The sequence below is a fragment of the Barbus barbus genome (assembly GCF_936440315.1).
Source record: "Barbus barbus genome assembly, chromosome: 45".
NCBI lineage: Eukaryota > Metazoa > Chordata > Actinopteri > Cypriniformes > Cyprinidae > Barbus > Barbus barbus.
The window spans coordinates 23,459,298-23,484,962 of record NC_136723.1 but is presented as its reverse complement, the minus strand read 5'-3'; the positions used below and the strand labels follow the sequence as shown (position 1 = coordinate 23,484,962).

The window sequence follows — 25,665 nt, the reverse complement described above, 5'->3', positions numbered from 1 at the left end:
ACAAAACCAAGTTTTCAACTTGAATGTCTGCAGTTGTTTAAATAGTGCGTTGGGCGTAGCGGCGGAAGGATACAGCGCGTTCGGTATAAATAGCCGGAGCTTTTGTTTTGAGCCGTTAGATTCGCTTCTGTGACGAGAGGAAAGAGACTCACGTATTCCGCACCTGCCCAGAAAAGAACATTTGTTTGTAAGTATGAAGTAAAAGATACACAAACGACGCCAGTTATATCGCTACTTAAAAATAACACAATTATATTTGAATTGAAGCGTTTGTGGAATTATATAAACGTGTATCGTTGAATAGGCTAACTCTTTAGCTTTTAATGCTAGCCGGCCTGGTCGTTTCTATGTACTAAATTCGTCCGTTTTTGTTGCTTAATGTGGATGAATATTAAAATACTATACATCGGTGTGTTTTCTGTATGTTTTGTGTTCGTTCGGTAATTTTAGCGGCGAATTATACCGCGAAACGTCACAATTCATCTGCGCATTTTCTTTCAACGACGTCTGTCAGGAGCCGATACGTTATTAAACGCTTACCTGCTCGAAATATAACTCATTAATTGTCATGTCTCTGTGGTCATCGACATTTTGTTCCGTTGTTATTGTTTCTGGCCATTTTCTGAGGTGAAACGTCGCCATTTTGTTTTCAATCGCCCATTTGTTACGCCCTGCCTCACAGCTGTGTCAGCATTAGTGATGGCGTTTGCTGTTATACCTTGTTTTGTTTAGCTTTCTTTTGATGAGGACATTTCTAGAAATTTCTCAGGCTTGTCTAACAATACTAAATTAACCTGTGCTCGTTGTTTTAGGTTTTCAACAATGGAGCACGTACAATGAAATTTAATCAATTTGGATATCTTTGTTTTGTAGCGTAAAGATGCAGATCTTCGTCAAGACGCTGACTGGCAAGACCATCACCCTCGAGGTTGAGCCCAGCGACACCATTGAGAACGTGAAAGCTAAAATCCAAGATAAGGAAGGCATTCCTCCTGACCAGCAGCGTCTGATCTTTGCTGGTAAGCAGCTGGAAGATGGACGCACCCTGTCCGACTACAACATCCAGAAGGAGTCCACCCTCCACCTAGTGCTCCGCCTCAGGGGAGGCATGCAGATCTTTGTCAAGACGCTGACTGGCAAGACCATCACTTTGGAAGTTGAGCCCAGCGACACCATTGAGAACGTCAAGGCCAAGATCCAGGACAAGGAAGGCATTCCTCCTGACCAGCAGCGTCTGATCTTCGCCGGTAAGCAGCTGGAAGATGGACGCACCCTGTCCGACTACAACATCCAGAAGGAGTCCACCCTCCATCTGGTGCTCCGTCTGAGAGGTGGAATGCAGATCTTTGTGAAGACACTGACTGGCAAGACCATCACCCTCGAGGTTGAGCCCAGCGACACCATTGAGAACGTCAAGGCCAAGATCCAAGATAAGGAAGGCATTCCTCCTGACCAGCAGCGTCTGATCTTTGCTGGTAAGCAGCTGGAAGATGGACGCACGCTGTCCGACTACAACATCCAGAAAGAGTCCACCCTCCATCTTGTCCTGCGTCTAAGAGGTGGTATGCAGATCTTCGTCAAGACGCTGACTGGCAAGACCATCACTTTGGAAGTTGAGCCCAGCGACACCATTGAGAACGTCAAGGCCAAGATCCAGGACAAGGAAGGCATTCCTCCTGACCAGCAGCGTCTGATCTTCGCCGGTAAGCAGCTGGAAGATGGACGCACCCTGTCCGACTACAACATCCAGAAGGAGTCCACCCTCCACCTGGTGCTCCGTCTGAGAGGTGGAATGCAGATCTTTGTGAAGACACTGACTGGCAAGACCATCACCCTTGAGGTTGAGCCCAGCGACACCATTGAGAACGTGAAAGCTAAAATCCAAGACAAGGAAGGCATTCCTCCTGACCAGCAGCGTCTGATCTTTGCCGGTAAGCAGCTGGAAGATGGACGCACCCTGTCCGACTACAACATCCAGAAGGAGTCCACTCTCCATCTGGTGCTCCGCCTCAGGGGAGGCATGCAGATCTTCGTCAAGACACTGACTGGCAAGACCATCACCCTCGAGGTTGAGCCCAGTGACACCATTGAGAACGTCAAGGCCAAGATCCAAGATAAGGAAGGCATTCCTCCTGACCAGCAGCGTCTGATCTTTGCTGGTAAGCAGCTGGAAGATGGACGCACGCTGTCTGACTACAACATCCAGAAGGAGTCCACCCTCCATCTCGTCCTGCGTCTTCGTGGGGGCAATTAATCTGCTCATTATGTTTAATATATAAGTCTTGAAAGTTATCAGACCAATTCAAATTTACTTTGTTCCTCTTAATCATTGAATAAAGTTCTGGCATTCCCGATTCTCTCGTTTCCTGCCTCATCTCTGAAATCATTCACAAAATGCTCACTTTATCATGTATTTTTGAAACTTAGTTAAACTGTTTACATTGAGGGGCCTTTACCTTCAATATTGGTTTATAGGTAAAGTCATTTAATGGTTTTTGAGGTCTAGTTTAAATTGTAACCTTTGAAGTTGAATATTTCTCAAGTTTAGTAGTTGCATTTCAATAAGTGGTTGAGTGAATGTTCGACTTTAAAATGAAGTGAATCGTCTGGAAGTAATGCCGTTCTTATAGTCTAGAAACCACTTAGTCATTTGATAGTAAACTTTGCAAACAATTGCAAAAGCAGTAAAATTTAAATGTAGAATTAAAATACTTTATAGTCCCATTTAGAACAGGAAAACTGTTTCTAGTATAGTGCTGTCATACAGCCTGTCTGTCATTGCGGTTATTAAACAAGCCACTAGATGTCACCACAGGATCGTGAAAGGTTGCAGCTGTTGTGAACCCTTCAAAGCAGGGGTGTCAAACTCACTTCCTGGAGGGCCACAGCCCTGCAGAGTTTAGATGTAACCCTACACACCTGATCCAGCTAATCAAGGCATTTAGGCTTATTTGAAAACTACATGGTTTGTGTGTTGGAGCAGGGCTGGAACTAAACTCTGAATGGCTGTGGCCCTTCAGGAGCTGAGTTTGACTCGCCTGCTTTAAATGCTCTGATTTTTGGGGTGGCTCTCTTGTAAACGTCTTCTGTCTGACCCTTGAGTCAGTAAATGCTGCATCTTGAGCAACCATAAGTTGTGTGTTGCTCAAAGATATAAATCAACCTCTGTGTTAAGTCGACTGTCAGCACTGATTTCTGCTGCTCAGACAATCACATACAACGTCTCTTGACTACTGCATTGTCGTTTCTGTTAACAAAAGCACAGCAAAGAATCAGTCCAACGAAAATACTTATCTGGTCTTCTAAAAACATCGATGCACAAAATAATTAACAAGCCAAGAGCTCAAATCCCCACGTCTATATAAAGCTGTTGATGTTGGCCTATACAAGAGTTCAGTGTAGTTACTGAAGAATTGAGGCTCTTTGAATACTCTTTGTGATGTTTAAAATGTGAGATTCATCTGGTTTTAACCTGCTGTGCTGAGATTAATAGACCTTTTAATTAAAACATTTAAATGGGGCTGCCTAATATCATAGTGCGACTGGAATTAAATCGTTTCCAAATAATTTCCGCTGCGTCACGGTGTCATGTGTTTTCAGAATGGAAGACCGTCTTTCATACATTTTTATGCTCCAGCAAATATCATTCATAATTTGTGGCTTTTCATATTTGTCATGCCCTTAAAGGCCCAAAAAAGTTTGAGCAGATTTGCTTGTTTCCTTCACTAGGTTTCCAGTCTGGATTAGTCATGAATTTAGAATCAAAAATCACATGAATAGCCTCTTTTGATGTCGCTTTGTCTTTACCCTGATGGGCATTTTGTATAAAATGTCAAACAGGGTGAAGGTTTTGGCTTCTTGTCTATACTGGAGGAAGGATTCATTGATGTAAGATTTGCTCTGCCGCTCCAAAAGAATATAATGCCATATAAGCAACTGATAGATGAAACTCCTTTGTGAAGTCTGATTGGTTTTATTAGTCAGCCAGATTTGGACGTCATATTGTTGCTTTAACAAAACTACTGAAAGGCATTCACTGGCTAATGCTTTAGGTGGAACTTTAATGTTTTAAAAGCATAATTAAGATCTTAAAAGAGTAAAGGGTGGTCCATATAATCAGGGCATGTTTTGTTTTCCCTCTTTAAATATATAGATCCTAAAATCTAATTATTTATTCAAATGACAAATATTAACTACACAACACTATGCAAATTTATTAACATGAATTGGATTATGTTCTAAATGCATAAACAACAGAAAATTAAATATGGGTTAATTTGAATACAGTTTTTTTAATTTGATGCACAGCATTTGACATAAACAACTATATGCACGTGAGGCCTTTTCGTTTCCCTTTTAGTTGATTAATCTTGTGCTGTTCTAGTCCTATATGGTTAGTTGCATTTAATTATTTGCATTTATATTTTTTCCTACTGCCAGCCTGCCATGCATTTTTTAATCTAGGCCTATCTATCAATCAGAAGTCCAAATATTTTTGGGGGCCACTATATGTACATATTGTAAATAAAATGAATTAGTGGATTAGATTTTCCAAATGTGACCCTGGAGCACAAAAGCAGTCTTAAGTCGCTGGGGTATATTTGTATCAATAGCCAAAAATACATTGTATGGGTCAAAATTATTTTTCTTTTATGCCAAAAATCATTCGGATATTAAGTAAAGATTGTTTCATGAAGATATTTTGTAAATTTCCTACCCTAAATATATCAAAACTTAATTTTTGATTAGTAATATGCATGGCTAAGAACTTCATTTGAACAACTTTAAAGGTGATTTTATCAATATTTAGATTTTGTTGCACCCTCAGATTCAATTTCAAATAGTCGCATCTCAGACAAATATTATCCGATTCTAACAAACCATACATCAATGGAAAGCGCATTTATTCAGCTTTCAGATTATTTATAAATATCAATTTTGAAAAATTGATCCTTATGACTGGTTTTGTGGACGAGGGTCACAAATAGTCTTATCCTTCAAGGTGGGAGGCGCGTGTAACTACATTACCCAGAAGTCTCTGGCGCTATAAAACCTGCTGGATTAGAGAGCCGGACTTTAACATCACCCACAGCTGTAATGTGCACGATCATAAAGTCAGCAGAGCATTAATAACAGAGTTTTATGGCTTTATCTTGTATAACTGGTAGTTTGTTCATCCGCCACGCTTTGAGTTCACAGCGCTTTCTAGAAGAAATCACTTTATTGTTCTGAAAGCTCTGCGTGTTTGTGAAGTGAACTGTGTGGGAAATAAGGATGGCGGTGTCTAAATCTACAGTATCGATCGTTTTTATAGTTCTGGGAGGTTTAGCGGTTTTATTCGGGACTGTGCTGGTGTTTGTGGGACCTATTATAATAGATGATCAAATAGTGAAGGTAAGTCATGCATCTGCCAGGTGCAGGAGACGCTCTAATTAAGCATATTTGCATATTTAAATAACATAAAGCTACAAAAACACCTGATTCCGCGTCGAAAAGCCTTGAACTGAGCTTGATATGACTTTAGTTGCCTATTGCGTTTAAAAGACATAAATAGGAAGGACAATTAAGTTATTTAATCATATAGCATAACTTTATATTAATAATTGACTATAAATTTAGATTACCACGCTGTTAATGACACCTTGGTTTTATTCCTTTACTGTGAATTGTTTTATTTTTAATTTATGTGTTGTTGTGAATTTTTTAATGTATTGTTTGTAGGTTAAATGCTGTTTTAGGGATGTAGTCTTGTATTTTACCTTGGTGTCACTTGCAACTCTATTGTTTTCGCTATTTATGTATCAGTTTCTTTAAAAATATTAAGAAAAATGTGTTCACCATATATAATAATAATAATAATAATAAATGTTTCTTGAGCAGCAAATCATGTGACCCTGAAGACTGGAGGAATGATGCTGAAAATTCACAAGAATTAATTCACATTTTTAAAATGTATTAACCTAGAAAACGGTTCTTTTAAATTAGAATAATATTTACACAGAATTACTGTAACTTGATCAAATAAATACAGCCTTGGTGAACTTTTAAAAAATTTGAACTGAGCTCTAAATTCAAGATTAAAATTATGTCTGTCAGAGGTTTTTCGTTTTTGTGTGGTTTTTAAAAATACAAATATTCCATGTTGTCCCTCAAAAAGCCATAAATCTTAATTTAATGATAAAGAGGTTTTTAAATGCAGCATACCACACTTTGGCCACTAACCATATTGACATCATATCTTCACAGAATGTAGAGATTAACCCAAACAATGGACTCTCCTACACTATGTGGAAGGACATCCCGGTTCCCTTCTTTATGTCTGTATATTTCTTTCATATTGTCAATCCTGATGAAATCCTAAAAGGAGAAAAGCCCACGGTGGTACAGAGGGGGCCGTATGTGTACAGGTACGAGTTGTGTTCCCTTTTTCTGTAAAGTTACTTTAAATTTTGAAATGTTCAGTTTGAATCACGTGACTGGACATGCATGTTTGTGAATGTTCAGACCTGTAAGTTAAAGCCCTGTGACACTGAGGTGTTTCAGTGTTTGCCCCGTGCAGGTTTGCTTGTGCATTCGGTCAGTTCTCCAAGTAGGACCACCATACAGTCTGTTTTCTTCCATATAACCTGCCCTAACATGATGTAATGTAACATAAAGTGACCTTTCGTACAAAGAGGTTTGTCTACGGTAGATGTTCTGGATCTGGGTCTGTCTGGTGGCCTTAACCGTACCCGAAGGGCTGAAAAATGCATATAAATATATTTTTCTTGACAAAAATCAATAGACAAACTAAATATGATTTTTAATTTGAATAAGGATATGCATTTGTGTTGGTATTTTTAAATTGACAAACATTGTTGCAGTATTTTCCTCAGTCATGACCTCTACAGCTATGAGCCAAGAAGCAGGAATTTCTTTTGTGTGGATTCACTTATTGTTATCCTTTTGCTATTCTTTTATTTTCTTTATCTCTAATCTGAAACTGTCCAGTTTTTATTTGAGAGGAACTGTGATCCTACCCTCGAGCCATGCATAGAGTATTTGAGTTAAAACAGACACGGTGCTGGAACTGAATAAGAACGAGGAAGCTCCATGCAATCCAGAATTAAAATAAGATCATTTTGAAAACCCAAGTTTTTAGCACAACATAATTTTGATTGTATTATTTAGTTTAGTTTTTTGTTGTTGTTGTTTTGCACAACATATTGTATTTTTCTAATATTTTGTTTTATAAATATCAGTAGTGCTTTTTAACTTATAATTCAGAATTAAAATACAAAGATTCCTCACAAGATCGTTTTGAAAACCCAAGTTTATTAGCACAACATACTTATTTTACTTTGCACAACATATTTTATTTTATAAATATCATTGGTCTTTTATCTTATAAGAAATCAGAATTAAAATAGGAAGATTCCTCAAGATAATTTTGTAAATGCAATTTTATTAGCCAAACTTTTTTTTTTTGTTGCACAGCATATTAAATATATTTATTAAGTAGTACTTCTAAGAATTGAGGATTAAAATAAGATTTCTAATAAGATCCCAAATGAACATTTTTTTTTTTTTTTTTTGAACAACATATTTAATTTCAGTATCAGTCATGTCTATTAATGTCTATGTTTCTAAGTTGTATTTCATGCATGTAGTATACGTCTGTTGGCATGTTGTTTTAGGCCAGATCATTTTGTGGTTTTATCATTGGTTGTTAAATGTGCGTTCATTTCCTTCATGATTGTGTGGCTTCTTTTTTTAGACGAGACATATGACAAATGTTTGTGGTAGAGACTTGCATTTAAACAAATCATGTGCTTGCATTTTGCAATCTGAGCGGTGGGCCGTGAGTGTTTTTGTGTGACTTTCTAACGTGCTGACCGAGAACCTCAAAGTGGTTCCTCAAAAAGCTGCGTTTTGCTGTGTTAGGATAATATTGCTGCAAATCTGGCTAAATCACATTTCTCTGTTATCGTGACTCGTGATCTGTTTCAGTGAAAAACGCTGGAAGGACAACATCACATTCCATGACAACCACACCGTCTCGTATAAAGAATATCGGCAGTATTTCTTTGAGGAGAGCATGTCTGTGGGAGATGAATCCGACGTGGTCACCATCCCTAACATGCTAGTACTGGTGAGAATTCACAACCTTGTGTTTAGCTCACCATGAAAAGCGACTGAAAGAACTGTAAAACATTGGTTTTTCATTCACGGTTGCAGGGTGCGTCAGTAATGATGGAGAAAATGCCCTTTCCTGTACGCTTGCTGCTCAGCACCACGTTCAAGACCTTCAACGAGGGACCTTTCTTGACAAAACCTGTTGGAGAACTCATGTGGGGTTACGACAGCAAGTTGGTGGACTTCCTGAACAAATACCTCCCTGGAATGCTTCCAACCAGCGGGAAGTTTGGCTTATTTGCAGAGGTTGGTGTTTTCTGTGTCTTCTCACTGGAGCTTTGTCAACGATGATAAGTTTTGTGTTTTTTTAGCCTTATTGATTTCCTTTCTTTCTTCCGCTCCATATATAGTTTAACAACTCCAACAGTGGAGAGTTCGCCGTCTTCACTGGTCAAGATGACATCCGGAAAGTTCATATGGTGGACTCTTGGAATGGCCTGAAAAGCGTAAGCCAAATGACATTTGAGATCATAATAAACAAAAAACACTAATTTGTTCCAAAACAGTAGTGAGCTGCCTTATAAAGGGCAGTCGTTGCCTAATGGATAGAGAGTTGGACTTGTAACCCGAAGGTTGTGGGTTCGAGTCTCAGGTCCGGCAGGGATTGTATGTGGGGGAGTGAATAACCAGCACTCTCTCCACCCTCAATACCACGACTGAGGTGAGACCCTTGAGCAAGGCACCGAAATATGGCTGCCCACTGCTCTGGGTGTATGTGCACTTGGATGGGTTAAATGCAGAGCACAAATTCCGAGTATGGGTCACCATACTTGGCCACACACCCCTTTCCTTTCCCTTTCCATAGTAGGAGCTGAAACTGCATGAACTTGCATTCTTAAAATGTGCATATATTGCATTGCTAAAAGGGTTATAGTCAAAACACTGTTGCAATCCCAAGTTGTCGCAAAGAAATATTGAATAAAACATGAATATGTAATTTTAGCTAGTATTTTCATGTAATATATTTACAGTATCTCACAGAAGTGAGTACACCTCACATATTTTCATGTGACAACACTGAAGAAATGACACTTTGCTACAATGTAAAGTAGTGAGTGTACAGCTTGTATAACAGTGTAAATGTGCTGTCCCCTCAAAATAACTCAACACAGCCATTAATCATTAATGTCTAAACCGCTGGCCACAAAAGTGAGTACACCCCTAACTGAAAATGTCCAAATTGGGCCCAATTAGCCATTTCCTCTCCCCGGTGTCATGTGACTCATTAGTGTTAGAAGGTCTCAGGTGTCAATGGGTAGCAGGTGTGTTAAAGTTGGTGTTATCGCTCTCACTCTCTCATACTGGTCACTGGAAGTTCAACATGGTACCTCATGACAAAGAACTCTCTGAGGATCTGAAAAAAAGAAATGTTGCTCTACATAAATGAATATGTATATGATACGTATAACATGTATATGAAATTCAAATCAGAAAAGTCCTTTTTTTTTTTTTTTTCATTTTTCTTTTTACTTTGTATTAATATTTCACAATATTACAGTTTTTAATAATTAAATGAAGTTTAAAATGTTTCTATTTTAGTAGTATAATTGTAATAGTAAATTTACTAATTTAATAGTAAATTGAAATTTATTTCTGTAATGGCAAAGCTGAATTTTCAGCTTTTTTTTTTTTTTTTTCCCTGTTACGTTTTTTTATTCTTATCTTTTAATCGATATGTTTACATAATTTTTTTGTCTTCAGAGTATCATGCTGTTAGCATAGTGTCAAGTGATATTTGTGAGTTGCTGTTCATTAAGATTAAGTTACTAAAAGTTGTTTTGTATTTGATGCTGCCAGTGTAGAACAGACCTTGTGGTGTTGCATAAAGGAAGTGATATCACGCTGTATGCCAAGGATCTTTGTTTTACTGTTGAAGGTGGATTACTGGAGGTCTGAACAGTGTAACCTGATCAATGGTACAGCGGGTCAAATGTGGCCTCCGTTCATGACCAAGGAGTCGACGATGCCCTTCTACAGCCCTGATGCGTGCAGGTAACACCCTCACTTATGCCCTCTGTAAGATAATAAGATTTTAATTACGGTACGGTTTCTAAGAGCACATTTACTGGCAATTGTCCAAACGCAGGTCCATGGAGCTGGTGTATCAAAGGCCAGGTGTATCGCGCGGGATTCCCGTGTACCGCTTCGTTGCTCCAAAGACTCTTTTTGCCAACGGTACAGATTATCCTCCCAATGAGGGCTTCTGTCCATGTCGACAGTCCGGCCTTCTCAACGTCAGCACCTGCAGACACAGTGAGTCTCTGTTAGACTTTTACCTGCTGCTTCTACAGTCAGTTACGCTTCTGTCAGGATCTGTTCTTGTGTCAGAGAATATTTTGTTCATAGCTTGTGTGTTTAGCTTTGATTTTTCTTTTTCCTTTTTTTTTCTTCTTTCAATTGTCTACCCTTTTTTATCCTTATCTTTTATTGTTGTTTTTTTTTTTTTTTTTTTTTTTGCTTTTCTGTATTTATTAATTTTTATTTTTTCACCTTTTTTCTCTATTTTTGATTCTTTTTAAAAAAAAATTTCACCTTTTTTTCTATCCCCCTTTTTCTCTCTTGTCTTTAAACTTATCTGTTTTTATTTATCTTTTACTATCTATATTTTCTATTCGTTCAATTCTTTTTTTTTTTTTTTTTTCTTTTGTCCTTTCCTTTTTTTTACCTTATTCTTCTCATTTCTTTTTACATTATTTTTATTTTGTCATAATTTTTTGCTTCTCTTTTGCGACGTATATTATCTTTTTCTTTTTTCTTTTTTGTCTTTCATTTTTATTTTTTAACCTTATTTTAAAAATTCTTAACTTTTTGCTTTTCTATTCTTTATTTTTTTATTTTTCTCCATGTCATTCACCTTTTATTCTTTTTCCTTTTTTCCTGTCTCAGACTCCCCTGTGTTCATCTCCCATCCGCACTTTTTTGAGGCGGATCCTGTTCTTCTGCACACAGTCGATGGATTGAGCCCAAATGAGGATGAACATGGGCTTTTCATCGATATCCACCCGGTGAGAAAACCAGGCACACAGAAGCACATTCTGCAACATGTAGCATTATTATTGGGAACTACTTAATATAATTAGGTGGACATTTCAAGTATTTCTAGACTATTTTTGGAAATAAAATGCTATTTTAAAAATGAAATAATTTATTATATATACATGACAAATGTATTATATTATAAAACATGTAGCTATCAATTTTTTACAACTCCTATTATAATTTATAACAAAATCTAAAAAATGTATTTACTTCAAGAAGGCAAATGACATTAACATTTCTTTCTCGTTAGGTAACTGAGCAAGTTTGAAACTTATCTCTCAAGGTTATTGATTATCGGTTGTTACGACTCAAAAACTTAATGTCTTTATCTTTGACAATGCCCATAAATGTGAAATTGGTCCTTATGTCTTTTATCTAAATTTGTTGTATAAACATCTGACTTTATTTAGCTTTAAACAATTAATTTTTATTTTTTTTTAGTGTTCTGTGTTGGAGGTCAACACGTCTTCTATCTGTGACATAACTAATACTGCATGTTTGTGTTTGTTAAAATCAGTATTTCAGCTTAGTCACTGGTTTGATTATGAGATTACGTTGCTCATTACTGCCATTAAACCATTACAAAATCTGACAAGCTAATTGGAAATGATTGTTATCGTGACCTTTATGATGTTTGTGTAGCTTTCAGTAACTTAATGACCCATTATAAACAAGATTAAGATTTGAAAGGTATGGTCTTTTTACATGGTCAATGACTCACTAAAGGTTCTCTCATGAAATATATTTTAGGTTTAAACCTTTGTTTTTAATTCAGTAGTGCGGTGGGTTATAGGGGCTTACACGTATCTGGAAATCTGGCGTTTGCTATCTGATTTTATTTGGTTTTGCACTGTAGTAGTGAGCCTTGATCACTTTGCTGCTGATGTTAGATGTGAAATTTCTGATGTCTGCATCCGTGGGCCTTTTGCCACACATTTACTTTGATAAGACAAACTCCACTTTATGACTTCTAATTACCTGGAGATACGGACACAGTTTTACATCACTAAACTGAACAGAATTGCACAATCCTGACACACTTCTTGGCCGGCTATTCATCCGGTTGCAAAATGCGATGGTTATCTTGTTGTTCTCCCTTCATCTGTTTTCATGCTTGCGTTTGTTCATGAAAAAGACGTTTTTTTCTGAAAGTGCTGCGGGACATGCAAACAGCCTCGGCTTGGGTTGAATGTCTGGGATGAATTGACAGCATGACACCTGATTAGCTCCAGAGTCTGTGAATGCTTGGATTCATTACGAAGTTGTCACGAAAGCTTGTTGGGTTTCAGGGATCCTAAGAGCCATTTATGGATTTTGTTTTTAGTTTTTACTCGTTCATCAGGAGCGTGTCTTCTGTTAAACTTCTGTTATGTTAGTTGTTTTTTAAAGGGTACCAAAGATGCACCTTGATCCACAGAATCAAGTTTATTAAAGGAACGAACTGAGTTTTTATTTTATATGGGATGTTAGCTAAACCTCTACTAAACTAATGCTTAATGTTTAAAGATATTGGCCCGGTTTCACAGACTGGGTTTAGACTATAACAGGATTAGGACATTTTAAGCAATTTTTTAAAAAGTGCTTAGAAAAACACATTACTGGTGTGCATCTTGGGACAAAACAAAGGCACTGATTATATTTTAAGATCATCAGTGCAAGTTTCTTTCAGTTGAAACAGCTCAGACTTCGATTTTAGTCTAGAACTAGGTTTAAGCCTTGTCTGTGAAACCGGGGGATAGTGTTGAAGCAAAGGGCTTACTCTATTCTCTTCCTGAGTGAAATAAATCTGATCTGCATCTGTAATGTTTTAATTGAAAACTTTGTATTACAGGAGACTGGTGTGCCAATTAACGTTTCCATTCGATTGCAGCTCAACCTGCTCATCAAGAGTGTGTTTGGCATCTCGTAAGTACAGCACAAATACAGTAGGTCAACGGTCACTAATATCTGTGTCCGCTCTGAGCTCCAGCTGTTGTGAAACGTGTTAGTTTTTGACTGTTCTCTGTCACGACTCGTTTCTGTGTGCTGTGGTTTGCTCGTTTCAGAGAAACAGGAAAGATAGCTGAAGTGGTGATGCCCATGATCTGGTTTGCAGAGGTAGGAGTGAAAAAGAAGACAACGGCACAAAATATCTCATGATGTCTAAACAAAACTAGTCTCTAACAAATGTTAAAATGGCTGAAATGTGCCAAAAGCTAACAGCATTACAGCATTTTTCCAGTTTGAGTCAAGTTTGGTACATTTTAGTTCTCAAATTCACTTTAATTAGGGGTTTAAAAGTTTAATGTTATCAGTTTTACTATGCTGACACTATTGGATGAGTACAAAACTAAATTGAGCTGATGAATCCAATTAGTTTCTTAATGAATTCTGCAACATTCACACTAAACTGAAGTAAACTAAAAAGAAAAGTCATTCAGTCAGAGCTGCTTTACAGCTAAAATTGTATTTGTTTCATAACTGAAGGAGCTTTCTATGTTAATACTGTTTTGTTGTTTATTACTGTGACTCTGTATTGTATAAAAAGCATTGTATGAGTAAATGTGACTTCAGTTTGAAAGAGAGACAATATTGAAATCTCTCCGTTTTCTTTATCTTTCCCAGAGCGGCTACATTGATGGTCCCGTCCTCAACACGTTCCGCACCAATCTGGTGGTGCTGCCTATGGTCATGGAGTACATGCAGTACATCTTCATCGCTTTCGGACTCGCAGGCATTTTGGGAGCAGTGATGTTATACGTCACTGACAAGGTACATGGCCTACTGCACTTTTTAGCATGTTTGAGTATTTTACTAACATTATCTTTTTGCTTCAGAGCGAGTATGTTTGTATGAGTGCATGTGCAATATGTGAGATATTGAGAGGAAGTGGGTTTATGTGATGTTGAGCAAATGTGGTTTGGTGTTTAATTGTGTCTGCAAAGGTAAGGCTTATCTTAAGAACCCAAATGCACTTTTAATATTCCTTTATCACCCCACATTAACATTTTGCATGGGTTTAGATGGATTAAAGTGCAACATTTGCATGATTTGTTTTACAGAAAGCCATGAAAAAGACATCAGTAGCTCTCACACAAGGGGTCAGCACCAACTATTTGTATATGCATATTCATAAACCAAGATTACAGTGAGAATTACAATCAAAAACGTGCATGCAATTTTCAAATCTCTAGACTTTCTTTAAAACAACTTTTGATTGTTTAGTGTCAGTTTTAATGTCATTTACCCAAAAATTACAAATTGTTTGAACGTACAGTGCCGTGAAAAGGTTTTTGCCCCCTTGTTTTTTTTTATTTTTTGCATACGTCACGTCAAAGATTCAGATCATCAAACATTTTAATGTTACACCAATATAATGCAAGTAAATACAAAATGCAGTTTTTAAATTCTGATTTAATTTATTAAGGGAAAAAAGCTGTCCAAACCTACCTGGCCCTACGTGAAAAAGTAATTGCCCCCTCCGGTTAAATCATGAAACTATGATTAACCACATTATTTTCGAAAGCAGAGTTAAATTTCACTAGCCAAACCCAGGTCTGATTACTGCCAGACCTGTTGAATCAAAAAATCACTTTAATAGAACCTGTCTGACAAAGTGAAGCATGCTTAAAGAGCAACAGAAATCGATCTAAAGAAATTTAAGAACAGATGAGAAACAAAATAGTTGACGTATCAGTCTGGAAAGGGTTATCAAGCCATTTCTAAGATTTTAGGACTCCAGAGAACCACGGTCAGAGCCATTATCCACAAATGGAGAAAACTTGGAACAGTGGTAAACCTTCCCAGGAGTGGCCGACCTACCAAAATTACTCCAAGAGCGCAAGGACGTCTCATCCAGGAGGTCATAAAGGAACCCAGAACAACATCTATAGTACTGCAGGCCTCACTTGCCTCAATTTAGGTCAGTGTTCATGATTCAACAACAAGAAAGAGACTGGGAAAAAACGGCATCCATGGGAGAGTTCCAAGGCAAAAGCCACTGCTGACCAAAAAGAACACAAAAGCTCATCTCACATTTGCCCAAAAAATATCTTGATTATCCCCAAGACTTTTGGGCAAATATTCTGTGGACTGATGAGACAAAAGTTTAACTTTTTGGAAGGTGTATGTCCCGTTACATCTGGCATAAAACCAACACAGCATTTCATAAAAAGAACATCATACCGACAGTCAAACATGGTGGTGGTGGTAGTGTGATGGTCTGGGGCTGCTTTGCAGCTTCAGGACCTGGGCGACTTGCCATAATTGATGGAACCATGAATTCTGCACTCTATCAGAAAATATTGAAGGAGAATGTCCGGCCGTCAGTTTGTGGCAAAAACCTTTTCACGGCACTAGATGAGTTTGTTTCTTCATCAGAACAGATTTGGAGAAATTTAGCATTACATATCTTGCTCATCAGTGGATGATCTGCAGTGAATGGGTGCCGTCAGAATGAGAGTCTGAACAGCTGAAAAAAACATCACAATAATCCACACCACTCCAGTCCATCAGTTAACGTTTTATAAAGCAAAAAGCTGCATGTTTGCAAGAAACAAATCCATCATTGAGGCATTTTAACATCACTTCTGGCCAAATTTCAAGTCCATAATCCATTATAATGCTTGCTCCAGTGAAAAAAAAAATTAATCCGCTGTTGTTCTCAAATCAAAATCCACAGACATATTTGTTTAGAACAATCTGTGCATATTTCTCTCCTGATTCAGACTAGACTGCTTTTTGACTGGAGACAGCAATTTTATGGATGGAGGTCTCATATTTTAGCTGGAAGCAACTGCTTGAAATTAAAAACATGGATTTGTTTTTTACAAAAAATTATTTTCACTTTACAAGACATGGACTGGAGTGGTGTGGATTGCTTGTGGATTTTTGTGATGTTTTCATTAGCTATTTGGACTCTCATTCTGACGGCACCCATTCACTGCAGAGAATCCAATGGTTAGCAAGTGAAGTAATGCTACATTTCTCCAAAATCTGTTCCGATGAGAAACAAACTCATCTGCATCTTGGATGGCCAAAGTTTTATTTTTGGGTGAACTGTTCCTTTAAATAAGCAAAGCCAGATCATACTTAAATGTCATGTTGCTGCTTTGAAAAAAAAATTAACAGCCAAAGCGAGATGATCCTAGACCATTGGTCTCAAACTCCTGGAGGGCCACAGCTCTGCACAGTTTAGCTCCAACCCTAATCGAACACACCTGATCCAGCTAATCAAGGTCTTCAGGATCACTAGAAACTTCCAAGCAGGTGTGATTTGGAGCTGGTTGGAGCTAAACTCTGCAGAGTTGTGGCCATCCAGGAACTGAGTTTGAGACCACTGTCCTAGACCGATGAGTTTTATTATGAAAATGTGCCAATCAAATTTCAAAGCATGTGATTAAACCACTGCACGATCATGTTCATCTTGCATGCTCCCGCCCCATTTCAATCACTTACACACATCATGCATGCATTGCTACACACGAGCACTACAGACTGCTCAAATTCCCTTTAGTTTTTGTCCGCTCTGATCTCAGTACTGTGTCCAATAATCAACCTGAGGACCACTGGCTCCAAATCAGTGTCACTGCCCAGCTGATGTTCAATGAGATCTGGTTATTCTTTTAGGAAAGTGTAAAAGATACAAAACGCGACCCGACCAATGAGACGCAGGCTGAAAAATATAGCATGAACGACACAGGTGGGTTTTTGGCTCAGACACACCTCTTTCTCAAACTCTTCTACTGCACGTGGGACTTTTTTGGAGTCACACGAGCACATTGAAGTGAACGCATTTCACCTTCATAGTCACTGTAAATTCATTTCATTTGCTTCACTGATCTGTCCATCATAACTCATCAGAACTTTTCAGGCAGTGTTCCCTCTAATTTCTCTATTGGGTGGAAAATTCGGCCACCTGAGCAAAAACATCTTTTATACCAGACCTTTACAGCTTACGGACGAAAAAGTGGTTACATCATGCAGTTGCACCAATTTGGCCCTTGATGTAACTTAATGATGATAAATCCTTTTTTTTTTTTTTTTATAAATAGTGCATTGTTAATGGTACCATTCTTTTCCAAGCTTTTTGAAAAATAAATGTAATGCAGAATTTTTTTTCATACTTTTTTAAATTATTTTTATATATATACTAGCACTGCAATTATTTCTCATTGACTTGAATACAATGAAATGGCTTTCCCCACACATTTTGTATCTTCACAACATTTAATTTTTTTTTTTTTTTTTTTTTTTTTTTTTTTCTGTGAGGGTGTGATGTATAGTTTGAGGAAATTTGCATTGGAGGGTTTGTATTGGTCTGTAGCATGGAGAACAAACTGGGTACTGATTTGTAAGCATGTGTAGAGCATTTTCTGGTAAAGAGTGTAGATTTTTTTTTTTTTTTTTTTTTTTTTTTATGCACGTTTTTAATAAGCAATTTTTTTTACAAAAAATAAATTCTATAGTTTTGTACGTGTACTTCTTACTGACCTTTTTTTCATTTATGCTTTATTGTATGTAAAACTTGTTCAAATTAATCAAACAAAGCATCAATTAAGAGTATTTATTAACTATTTTTTTTGTTTTGTTTTTATTAGAATTAATTATTTTTTTTAAACAAAAAAATAAAATGTCAGAAAGGTGAATTTTTATATATTTATATTTATATTTATATTTATTTATTTATATATATATATATATATATATATATATATATTTGTTTAAACCGTTTTAAGTAGATCAGTGGAGACATTTTAATTTTTGGTGGGGACTTTTTTTGTCGTTTTGCTGTTGTGCTGAATTGTTCTTCTTTTCACCGGCAGGTAAAAAGTTGGATGGATGATCACCCCAGCGCAGATGTGGACCCCAACAGCTCAGCCAGTGAAAAGACCCCATTACTACAGACCCCAGCAAGCTAAAGTCACTATCCACATCACAGCCAGCTTTCACAGTAAACTCAATCCCACAATCCACTGGACAACAAATAAAAGTCATTCCATTGAGTGCTGGGATTGAATGAATGAACTGGTTTAAATACAGACTGTGATGAAGGGATTTGATGTGGATTATGAACTCTTGATTGAGGGGGTTCACTTGTGTTTTTTGCCCATTGGTTGGGTCTAAGGTGCTGTGTGGGGTCAATACAAAATTTTTAAAGGTTATTTTTTGACACTTGAAATACTTGACAAAATACACTAGAAACAATGAATTTCAAATAGTGCATTTATTACAAAAAAAAAGTTAAACATGACTCTAGATCACTCCAAACCCTACTTTCTCAGAGGAAAAAAACACTGAAGATATTTAACCTTTTATCTTGTAACCTTGAACTTTTATCCTGTAAATAAGGATGAAAACTTTGACAATAACATGCGATTGACTGAGACATACTCTGAAAGCAGAAAAACATGCTGAGCCATCACACATTTCTCAATACTCTCTGAATACCTGTTTCTGAGGCACTTGTAAAATTTTCCTAAAAGTGTTTGCATTCTCTTGATTGCTGTTTAAATGAAGTGGGTTTATTTGAAACATTTTGAGACTTTATCAATATTGGCTTTCAATTTCATTGTAGTTTGATTTAGTATGTGTGATTCCCAGGCAGCTAAATGATAAACTTGGCCTGGATAAATGTCAATATAACTCTGGCTGCAAACAATACATGGTCATACATTTTATTATATACATTTATTATTTTATGTACAGATGAGATAACTGTTATCAAACAGTATTGTGTTGCTGATTGAATGAAAACAAGAATGTGATCTCACACCAAAGTCAAATCAAAAATAGGATAGTGGCAAGTAATTAAAATAATTTTTTATTATTGTAACTGTCTAACTGATTTTGGCTACTTATTAGCAAGAAGGATTCTCATAAGATTTATTTAAAAAAAAAGATATCATCCTGTCCAGGCACATTTGTTTTATTAAAACCAACATAAAGGCAGCACAGCAAATAGTATTATTTATGGTACTGTCAATATTCACGCCACATTATTTTACCGCAGCGAGCAACAAACCGTACGGCGTTTGTCTTTCTTTGGACTTGTTGCTTATTATTTGTTCATTTGTTGGTCCTTTTTGAGCACCGTTTGTGTAATGGTTGCAGAACAGTTGATGAAGCAGTAGACTGCCACACAAATCCTGGTAAATGGTTGTGTTGACAGAAATGAAGAGTTCCTGACGTGAGTTACATTGTGTAAAATAACAATTCTACATAAAAAAGTAGTTTTTTTTTATTATTTATTTGTTCATCCTCGCAACAGCCTTAAAATGTACAAATGTCATCATAGTAAGATGGGAAAGTGTGGCAACATTTTGTGTGATTTGTCTGAAAGGTTTGATTTTGGCTTTGGTGGGACATAACGACAGACAGGGGCGGAGCCAGGCGATGTAAACATTCGGGGCTTAGCCCAAACCTAAGGGGGTCCGGGGGCATGTTCCCCCGGGGAGATTTTTTTCCCATTTACGTCAGCTAAATGCACTATTTTTCAGGCTGTTTGAGATAATAGAATGCCTAAAAATCTATACACTATATGGGAAAATGATGAATGTTACTCAGTAAAATAAAAAATCACCCAGTAGAGCCTATAACCTATTTTGTATTTAATTGTTCTCCAGCTGTAGTGAATCCAAAACACCAAAAATGTTAAGGATGACTAATTTTCATCCAAATATAATTATAAACGCAGGGCTCTATACACTTATATTTTTGAAGGAGCACTTACACAGCACTTACAAATTGCATAAATAATCTTATGAGGCTAATGTATCAAATATAAAATTTGGAATACAGAAATATGAAATGATGAAAAAAATTAGAATGGTACTTTGCCACTAGGTGGCGGCAAGCCACTGCCTAATGAGTGAGTCAGTCAGTCATTTAATCAATCGATTCGTTCGAAACAGATGATTCATTCAGAAAAAATTTATTCAGTAAACACCGCTGTGTGTTGCTGCAGAGCACAACAACATGCTTTGTTTGGAACCATTTCCTTAGCGAAATATGTCTTTTTTTATTATCTTGTTTATTGAATTGTTGCCCTGACACGAAAAGTCTGCCACAGACCATGCTAACCCAACATTATAACCGCTCTGTGTGTGTGTGTGTGTGTGTGTGTCCTAAAGACTGTGCTGCGCAACCGTTAACTGAATGACTTGATCTAGTTTTGCTAGAGAATAGCTTGAACTGAATAATTAAAGTCATAAGTTTGAATCAATTGGAGTGCTTCCAGCATAAATTACTCACTCTATTAATTTGGTTTATCTTTTCCTCCGTTTATCTATATCTTCAGCCTTAGTTAAGTCTTAGAAAAAGTGTCATGTTTACAAATAAAATATCAGTTTTTCCATTCCAGAGATAATATCCAACGCAAATCTACGAACATATTCAGGTGAGGTAACGAGTTTACTGCTAACTAGTGAAAACACTCCATTTACATAACGAGCTGCACCTCAAAATGCAAGTTAGATTAAGTTTGCAGCTTAATTCACTGAAGTTTGACCAATGCAATTGAGTTGGTGACATTTCAGTAGGAAATCAGTTGAAAGCATCCAGTCGTCTCATACCATTGAAAAGAATGTTCAATTTATCAGTATATCTTGTAAAAAAAAAAAATTAAGAAATTATTTTTGTATCTGATTGTATTAGTTTATATAGAGTGATATTAAATGTAAAAAGAGAAAATGGGAGAAGCATAAACAGCATAACATAAAGTTACAGAGAATAAGCTTTATAATTGAAATGAGCTTTGCACGTTCGGCTACCTTATATGTTCTTACTCCACCCATTTAATAAATGTACATTCTTGAAAGCGCACAATTTTCTAGCATGTTTACTTTAACTTCTTATTTAACACCAATGGTATGGTATTGACGTACATTACAAGGTTTTTGGCCATATACCAGCAACTGCACCAAATTGCTTGGTTATGGTTTCAGTATATTAGACACTTTCTGGATTTTCTTGACTAATTGTGAATTTTTTTGACTAATAATGTATGGATGACATTTAAAGCAAGTTGAAATTTGATTTAGAATCAGTTCTCAGAAGTCGATAAGTGTCAACCTAAAGCATCGATGTTAAGTATGTGTTTTGATGTATGTAAAGGTCCTTGGGGTCTCCCAGATCCCAAACAGAACATGAGGGTTAACACTTTATCAATGCAGGTCATCAGGACACATTCAACATTTGAAACAAAGCGTGCAGAAAGAGAAAAGGCTATCTGTTTGATGGCAAATCAATCGATGAAGTTGGCAAACGTGTAGACGTGACCTTTTCTGTGCTTCAGTCACATGTCCTGAGGGGACACACGTCTCTGTGTTTCCTTGACCCTCGCTGCTGATAGCCTGTAGGTGTCATGGCCACAAATCTGTCTTGCATGTGAAATATAGTGCTTTATACAGACACTTAAATTAACCATATCTCAAATCAATAATTAAAGGAATAGTTCACCCAAAAATGAAAATTTGCTGAAAATCAGGCCATCCAAGAGGCTCACCAATGATCCTCTTCAGTGAATGGGTGCCGTCACATTAAGGATCCAAACAGCTGATAAAAACATCACAATAATCCACACCCATCCCGCCCATTAATTCATGTCTTATGAAGTGAACAGCTGTGTTTGTAATAAATAAAACCATCATTGAACCGTTGCTTCTGTTTATAGTCCATATATCGCTTCCTCCAGTGAAAAGTTCATCTTGTCTGAATCAGGAGAGAAATCTGCACAGATCAAGCACCGTTTATAAGTGAAAACAGTCCAAAAAAAATATTTGAAAAAATATCTTATGGATTTTGATGTGATTGGACAACAATGGATGTACTTTTTCACTGGAAGAAGCATTAATATAGATATGGACTCATATTTTAAATAAAAATACCTTAATGATGGATTTGTTTCTCACAAGCATGCAGCATTTCAACATTTAAGGCATTAATTAATGGACTGGAGTGGTGTGGATTACTTGTGGATTATTGTGATGTTTTATCAGCTGTTTGGATTCTCATTCTAACGGCACCCATTCACTGCAGAGAATTCATTGGTGCAAGTGACTTCATGTTAAATTTTTCTGAAGCTTTTATGGTGACTGAATAAATTCCTCCGCATCTTGGATGGCCTGAGAGTGAGTTCATTTTCAGCAAATTTTCATTTTTGGGCGAACTGTTCCTTTAAACCTCACTACTCTATTGCGGTGATCTGCCACTTTGTGGGTGGTGTAGCGATTTATATTTCTTGGATTTAACCTCTGTGTCCTCAGTGTTGACGAGGCAATCAAGAAACAGCCAGAACAACACTGAACCAGATTTGGCGACCCAGGCAGCAGTTCTTCAAGGGAAGAATGCAAAGAGAAAACACGCTTCAAATATCTAATGAGCTCCGTTGGGTTCTGGCCAGTCCATAGATTGTTCTATTTGTGGACGCCAGTTGTTTGTGTCCATCAAACGTAATGGGAAGTTAACATGCATGCACTACCTGTTGGGACATTTGGTTTGTCTCCATTTAATTAGTTTTCCATGTCTTTCATGTCTCTTGGAGTCAGTGTTCACCTGAGTAATTTAGTGTTTGTATTCCTGTTGTGTCTGATGGTAGTTTGGCTGCTGTTACCACCCGCGCTGGAGTGAGTGGCTTTGACGTCCAAAGGGTGGGTGCAGGTCATCCCTTCAAGAAACATCAAACCTAGATGTACTTGTGGAGACCCCTCTGACATCTTTGATGTCTGGAACCCAGGCGTGACCAAAGTCTGGTGTGAAATTATAGCAAGGGGTAGACACAGAATATTAATGCTGATGCACAATATGATGATGGGTGAAGCTCAGGAAAACATGTCCATCGCAAATACAAAAAATCCTAAAATTAAGAAAAATATATCCTGCTGTTCAAAGGTTTGGGATGAGTACGAATAAAAAAAGAAAGAAATGAATGAATACTTTTATTCAGCAAGGATGCATTAACTTTTTATTTATCAAGGTATCCTATAAAAAGGTATTATTTAAAAAATGTTAAGCAATATTATTCAACACTCATAATAATCATAAATGAGCAGCAAATCAGCACATTAGAATGATTTATTTTAAATTGTAGTAATATTTCAAAATATTACTTTTTATTGTATTTTTTTATTTAATAGGTGAGCATATGAGACTTCTTTCAAAAACATTATGGTATTGTATAAATAAATTATATATTAAAGAAGTAAGTTTTTTTTTAATTGCGACAAAAACAATAAGCTGACAATAAACCCATTATTTTATTAACATGTAACTTGGACATGTTCATGACTGTTTTTGTACTAACTTCATGTACTATGCTTGCTTTCCATGTCTTTTTGGTTAATTGTATTGTAATCTTTTTGTGATGCCACTCTCCATGTAATATTTCTCATATATGGGACCATGTGCACCATCTTGCATTATAAGCCTTGTGAAAAAAATATGAGAAAAATATTTACTTTGATCTTTTGATTGAGATTAGCCTGCTCACCCAATATTGATTTTTGACAGCAGCAGTGTTTCAAGTAGTGCCATTAAACAAGCAGATGAGAAGCAATCCTTGCCACTCCAGATTCTCATGAAGTCATAAAAAATATATTTTTTTACATAAAATGTGTTTAAAGCCATAAACTGATCCAAAACACTCCGAGATAAATCACTACATTACAAACTTTGAAAAGTAGTAGACTAACTACTCCTCACATCAAGCAACTCTAAGGCATCAATAACATGCAAAAATTATATATTTGAAGAATATTGCAAGGATTGTTGGGTAGCAAAACTCGATTGCCTCATTTGTAATGCTTCATATGAGCCGGTCGCAGTAGTTTTCAAACAGTGGCTTCTCTGATCAGAATAATAGGTTGTATTTTTATTTATATATTTCATTTGACTTAATGTCATTTATATTGACTTGTGATTGAGGTTTCTACAGAGGCATATTTAATCTTTTAACAACCTCAGTCTGCCCTGAAAGGTTGCTGAAAATCAATTTCTCTATGGAGAAAATGAATGGGATTTTTACTTTTGTAACTGCTCTATTGTCACCGAGGCAATTTAGATACACAAGGCCATAGAGATCATTCACTGAAAGGATTACAGCTCACCAAAATTCAGCATTACACGTCGATGAGATTATTTAGTGCATTGAGCGTAACTGCTCTTTTGTCCATTACTGTGCTTAGGCTATTTGTTTTGCTCGAAGCATGGAGAGAAGATGATGAAGAGGAAGACGAAGCATTTTAAAGCACTTCTCTTGCATCTATCTTCCTAAGCTTTGTGATTCACTATTAATAACTGAGTATTGTAGATGCAGACTAGGCCTCATCAATCAGGGAATATCTAGGCTAGTATGTATAATTATAATTATTCTATGCAGATGGCTTGGGGTGCTGTGATTAATCATTTGTTAAAGAGGCATTCTTTGATATGTCTGCTTGGACTCCATAAAGCATATCATTAAAACCCATTTAGCCATCAAAAGATTGAATGACAGGTTATCAAAGACAAGCACAGCACCGCCTCACACTTCAGCTGAAGATGTCACTGTAGCATCTGATTATATCAAGACTTAAATTAACACAACTCTCTGCGCACCAGGTCCCGGGGAGCCGCTCTCATCGAGTGAGTGATGCTCAAAGATCCTTTCAAGGTAAATCATATTCTGGCCTTTGATACAGGGTTGGAGAGCAGGTCTGAAAATGAGAACATATATCATATGTTTGGAATTCAGAGCCATCATTGGGTGAACAATGGGACAAAATGTATACAACACACTTTCAAAGGGACTTTTTTTTAACCTTATTTCCTCTAAAAGATTTATGCAGGGTACATATTATTACTCTTACGTACTAATATGCATATTTTAGGCTTAAATTAGATAAAAAGTTGTTCTTTTAAGGGTACAAGCTGTTGTTTTTTTTTCAGACAGTATATTGTTTACACTGCAAAACTCAGCAATAATTTTTAAAATTATTATTATTATACTAATATCCATCTTATTAAAAAGCAGATAATCCTGCAAAAAAAGGAGATAATCCTGCAAATTAAAAAAGCGGATAATTATCTGTACATATTAAATTAATAAATAGTTTTTGTAATGAAAACTTAAAATAAAAAATAATATATTTTTTAAATGATATTTTATAATAATTTTAAAATATATATTTGTATATACATAAAAAGTTTTTTTGCTTGCTTGGTTTCTCTCTGATTTAAATGATTCAAAGTGTTATGCTATTTCTATTATATTCCAAAGAACATTATGTATGAGCAGCCAAAAACATATTTATTATATTAAATTATTTCTTATGTTTTTTATTTGCAATAATAATTACCATATATAGTAACTTAAATAAAGTTAATTTTTTCTCAAGTTTTTCAGTTTTTCAGCAAATCTAGCCAATGTTCAATACATAAGATGTATGGACAATGCAGCTCTGGCCTGAACTTCAGTTTATTGTTACCCCTATAGCC

The 25,665-nt window shown here is 36.5% G+C and overlaps 2 protein-coding genes across 4 annotated transcripts; both read left to right on the top strand.

Annotated features, from left to right (window-relative positions):
• Window positions 1-21: 21 nt before the first annotated feature.
• LOC306864041 (polyubiquitin-C) lies at window positions 22-2,354 on the top strand. Its single transcript, XM_079407731.1, has 2 exons — window positions 22-187; window positions 874-2,354. The coding sequence occupies exon 2, from the start codon at window positions 881-883 to the stop codon at window positions 2,252-2,254; it is 1,374 nt and encodes a 457-aa protein (XP_079263857.1). The 5' UTR covers window positions 22-187; window positions 874-880; the 3' UTR covers window positions 2,255-2,354.
• A 2,676-nt stretch (window positions 2,355-5,030) lies between these two features.
• Window positions 5,031-19,365, top strand: LOC306863987 (scavenger receptor class B member 1-like). Of its 3 annotated transcripts, XM_079407627.1 has the most exons (14): window positions 5,223-5,394; window positions 6,247-6,407; window positions 7,990-8,131; window positions 8,218-8,421; window positions 8,526-8,621; window positions 10,052-10,167; window positions 10,262-10,428; window positions 11,062-11,180; window positions 13,046-13,119; window positions 13,260-13,311; window positions 13,819-13,965; window positions 14,256-14,294; window positions 16,822-16,894; window positions 18,018-19,142. In XM_079407627.1, exons 1-14 carry the CDS (start codon window positions 5,275-5,277, stop codon window positions 18,035-18,037), a joined length of 1,530 nt encoding a protein of 509 aa, XP_079263753.1. In that variant the 5' UTR covers window positions 5,223-5,274; the 3' UTR covers window positions 18,038-19,142. The 3 variants fall into 3 exon arrangements, with proteins under 3 accessions (XP_079263754.1, XP_079263755.1, XP_079263753.1); XM_079407629.1 differs by lacking the exon at window positions 14,256-14,294 and having other exon boundaries at window positions 5,079-5,394; XM_079407628.1 differs by lacking the exons at window positions 14,256-14,294; window positions 16,822-16,894 and having other exon boundaries at window positions 5,031-5,394; window positions 18,018-19,365.
• The last annotated feature ends 6,300 nt before the right edge of the window (window positions 19,366-25,665 follow it).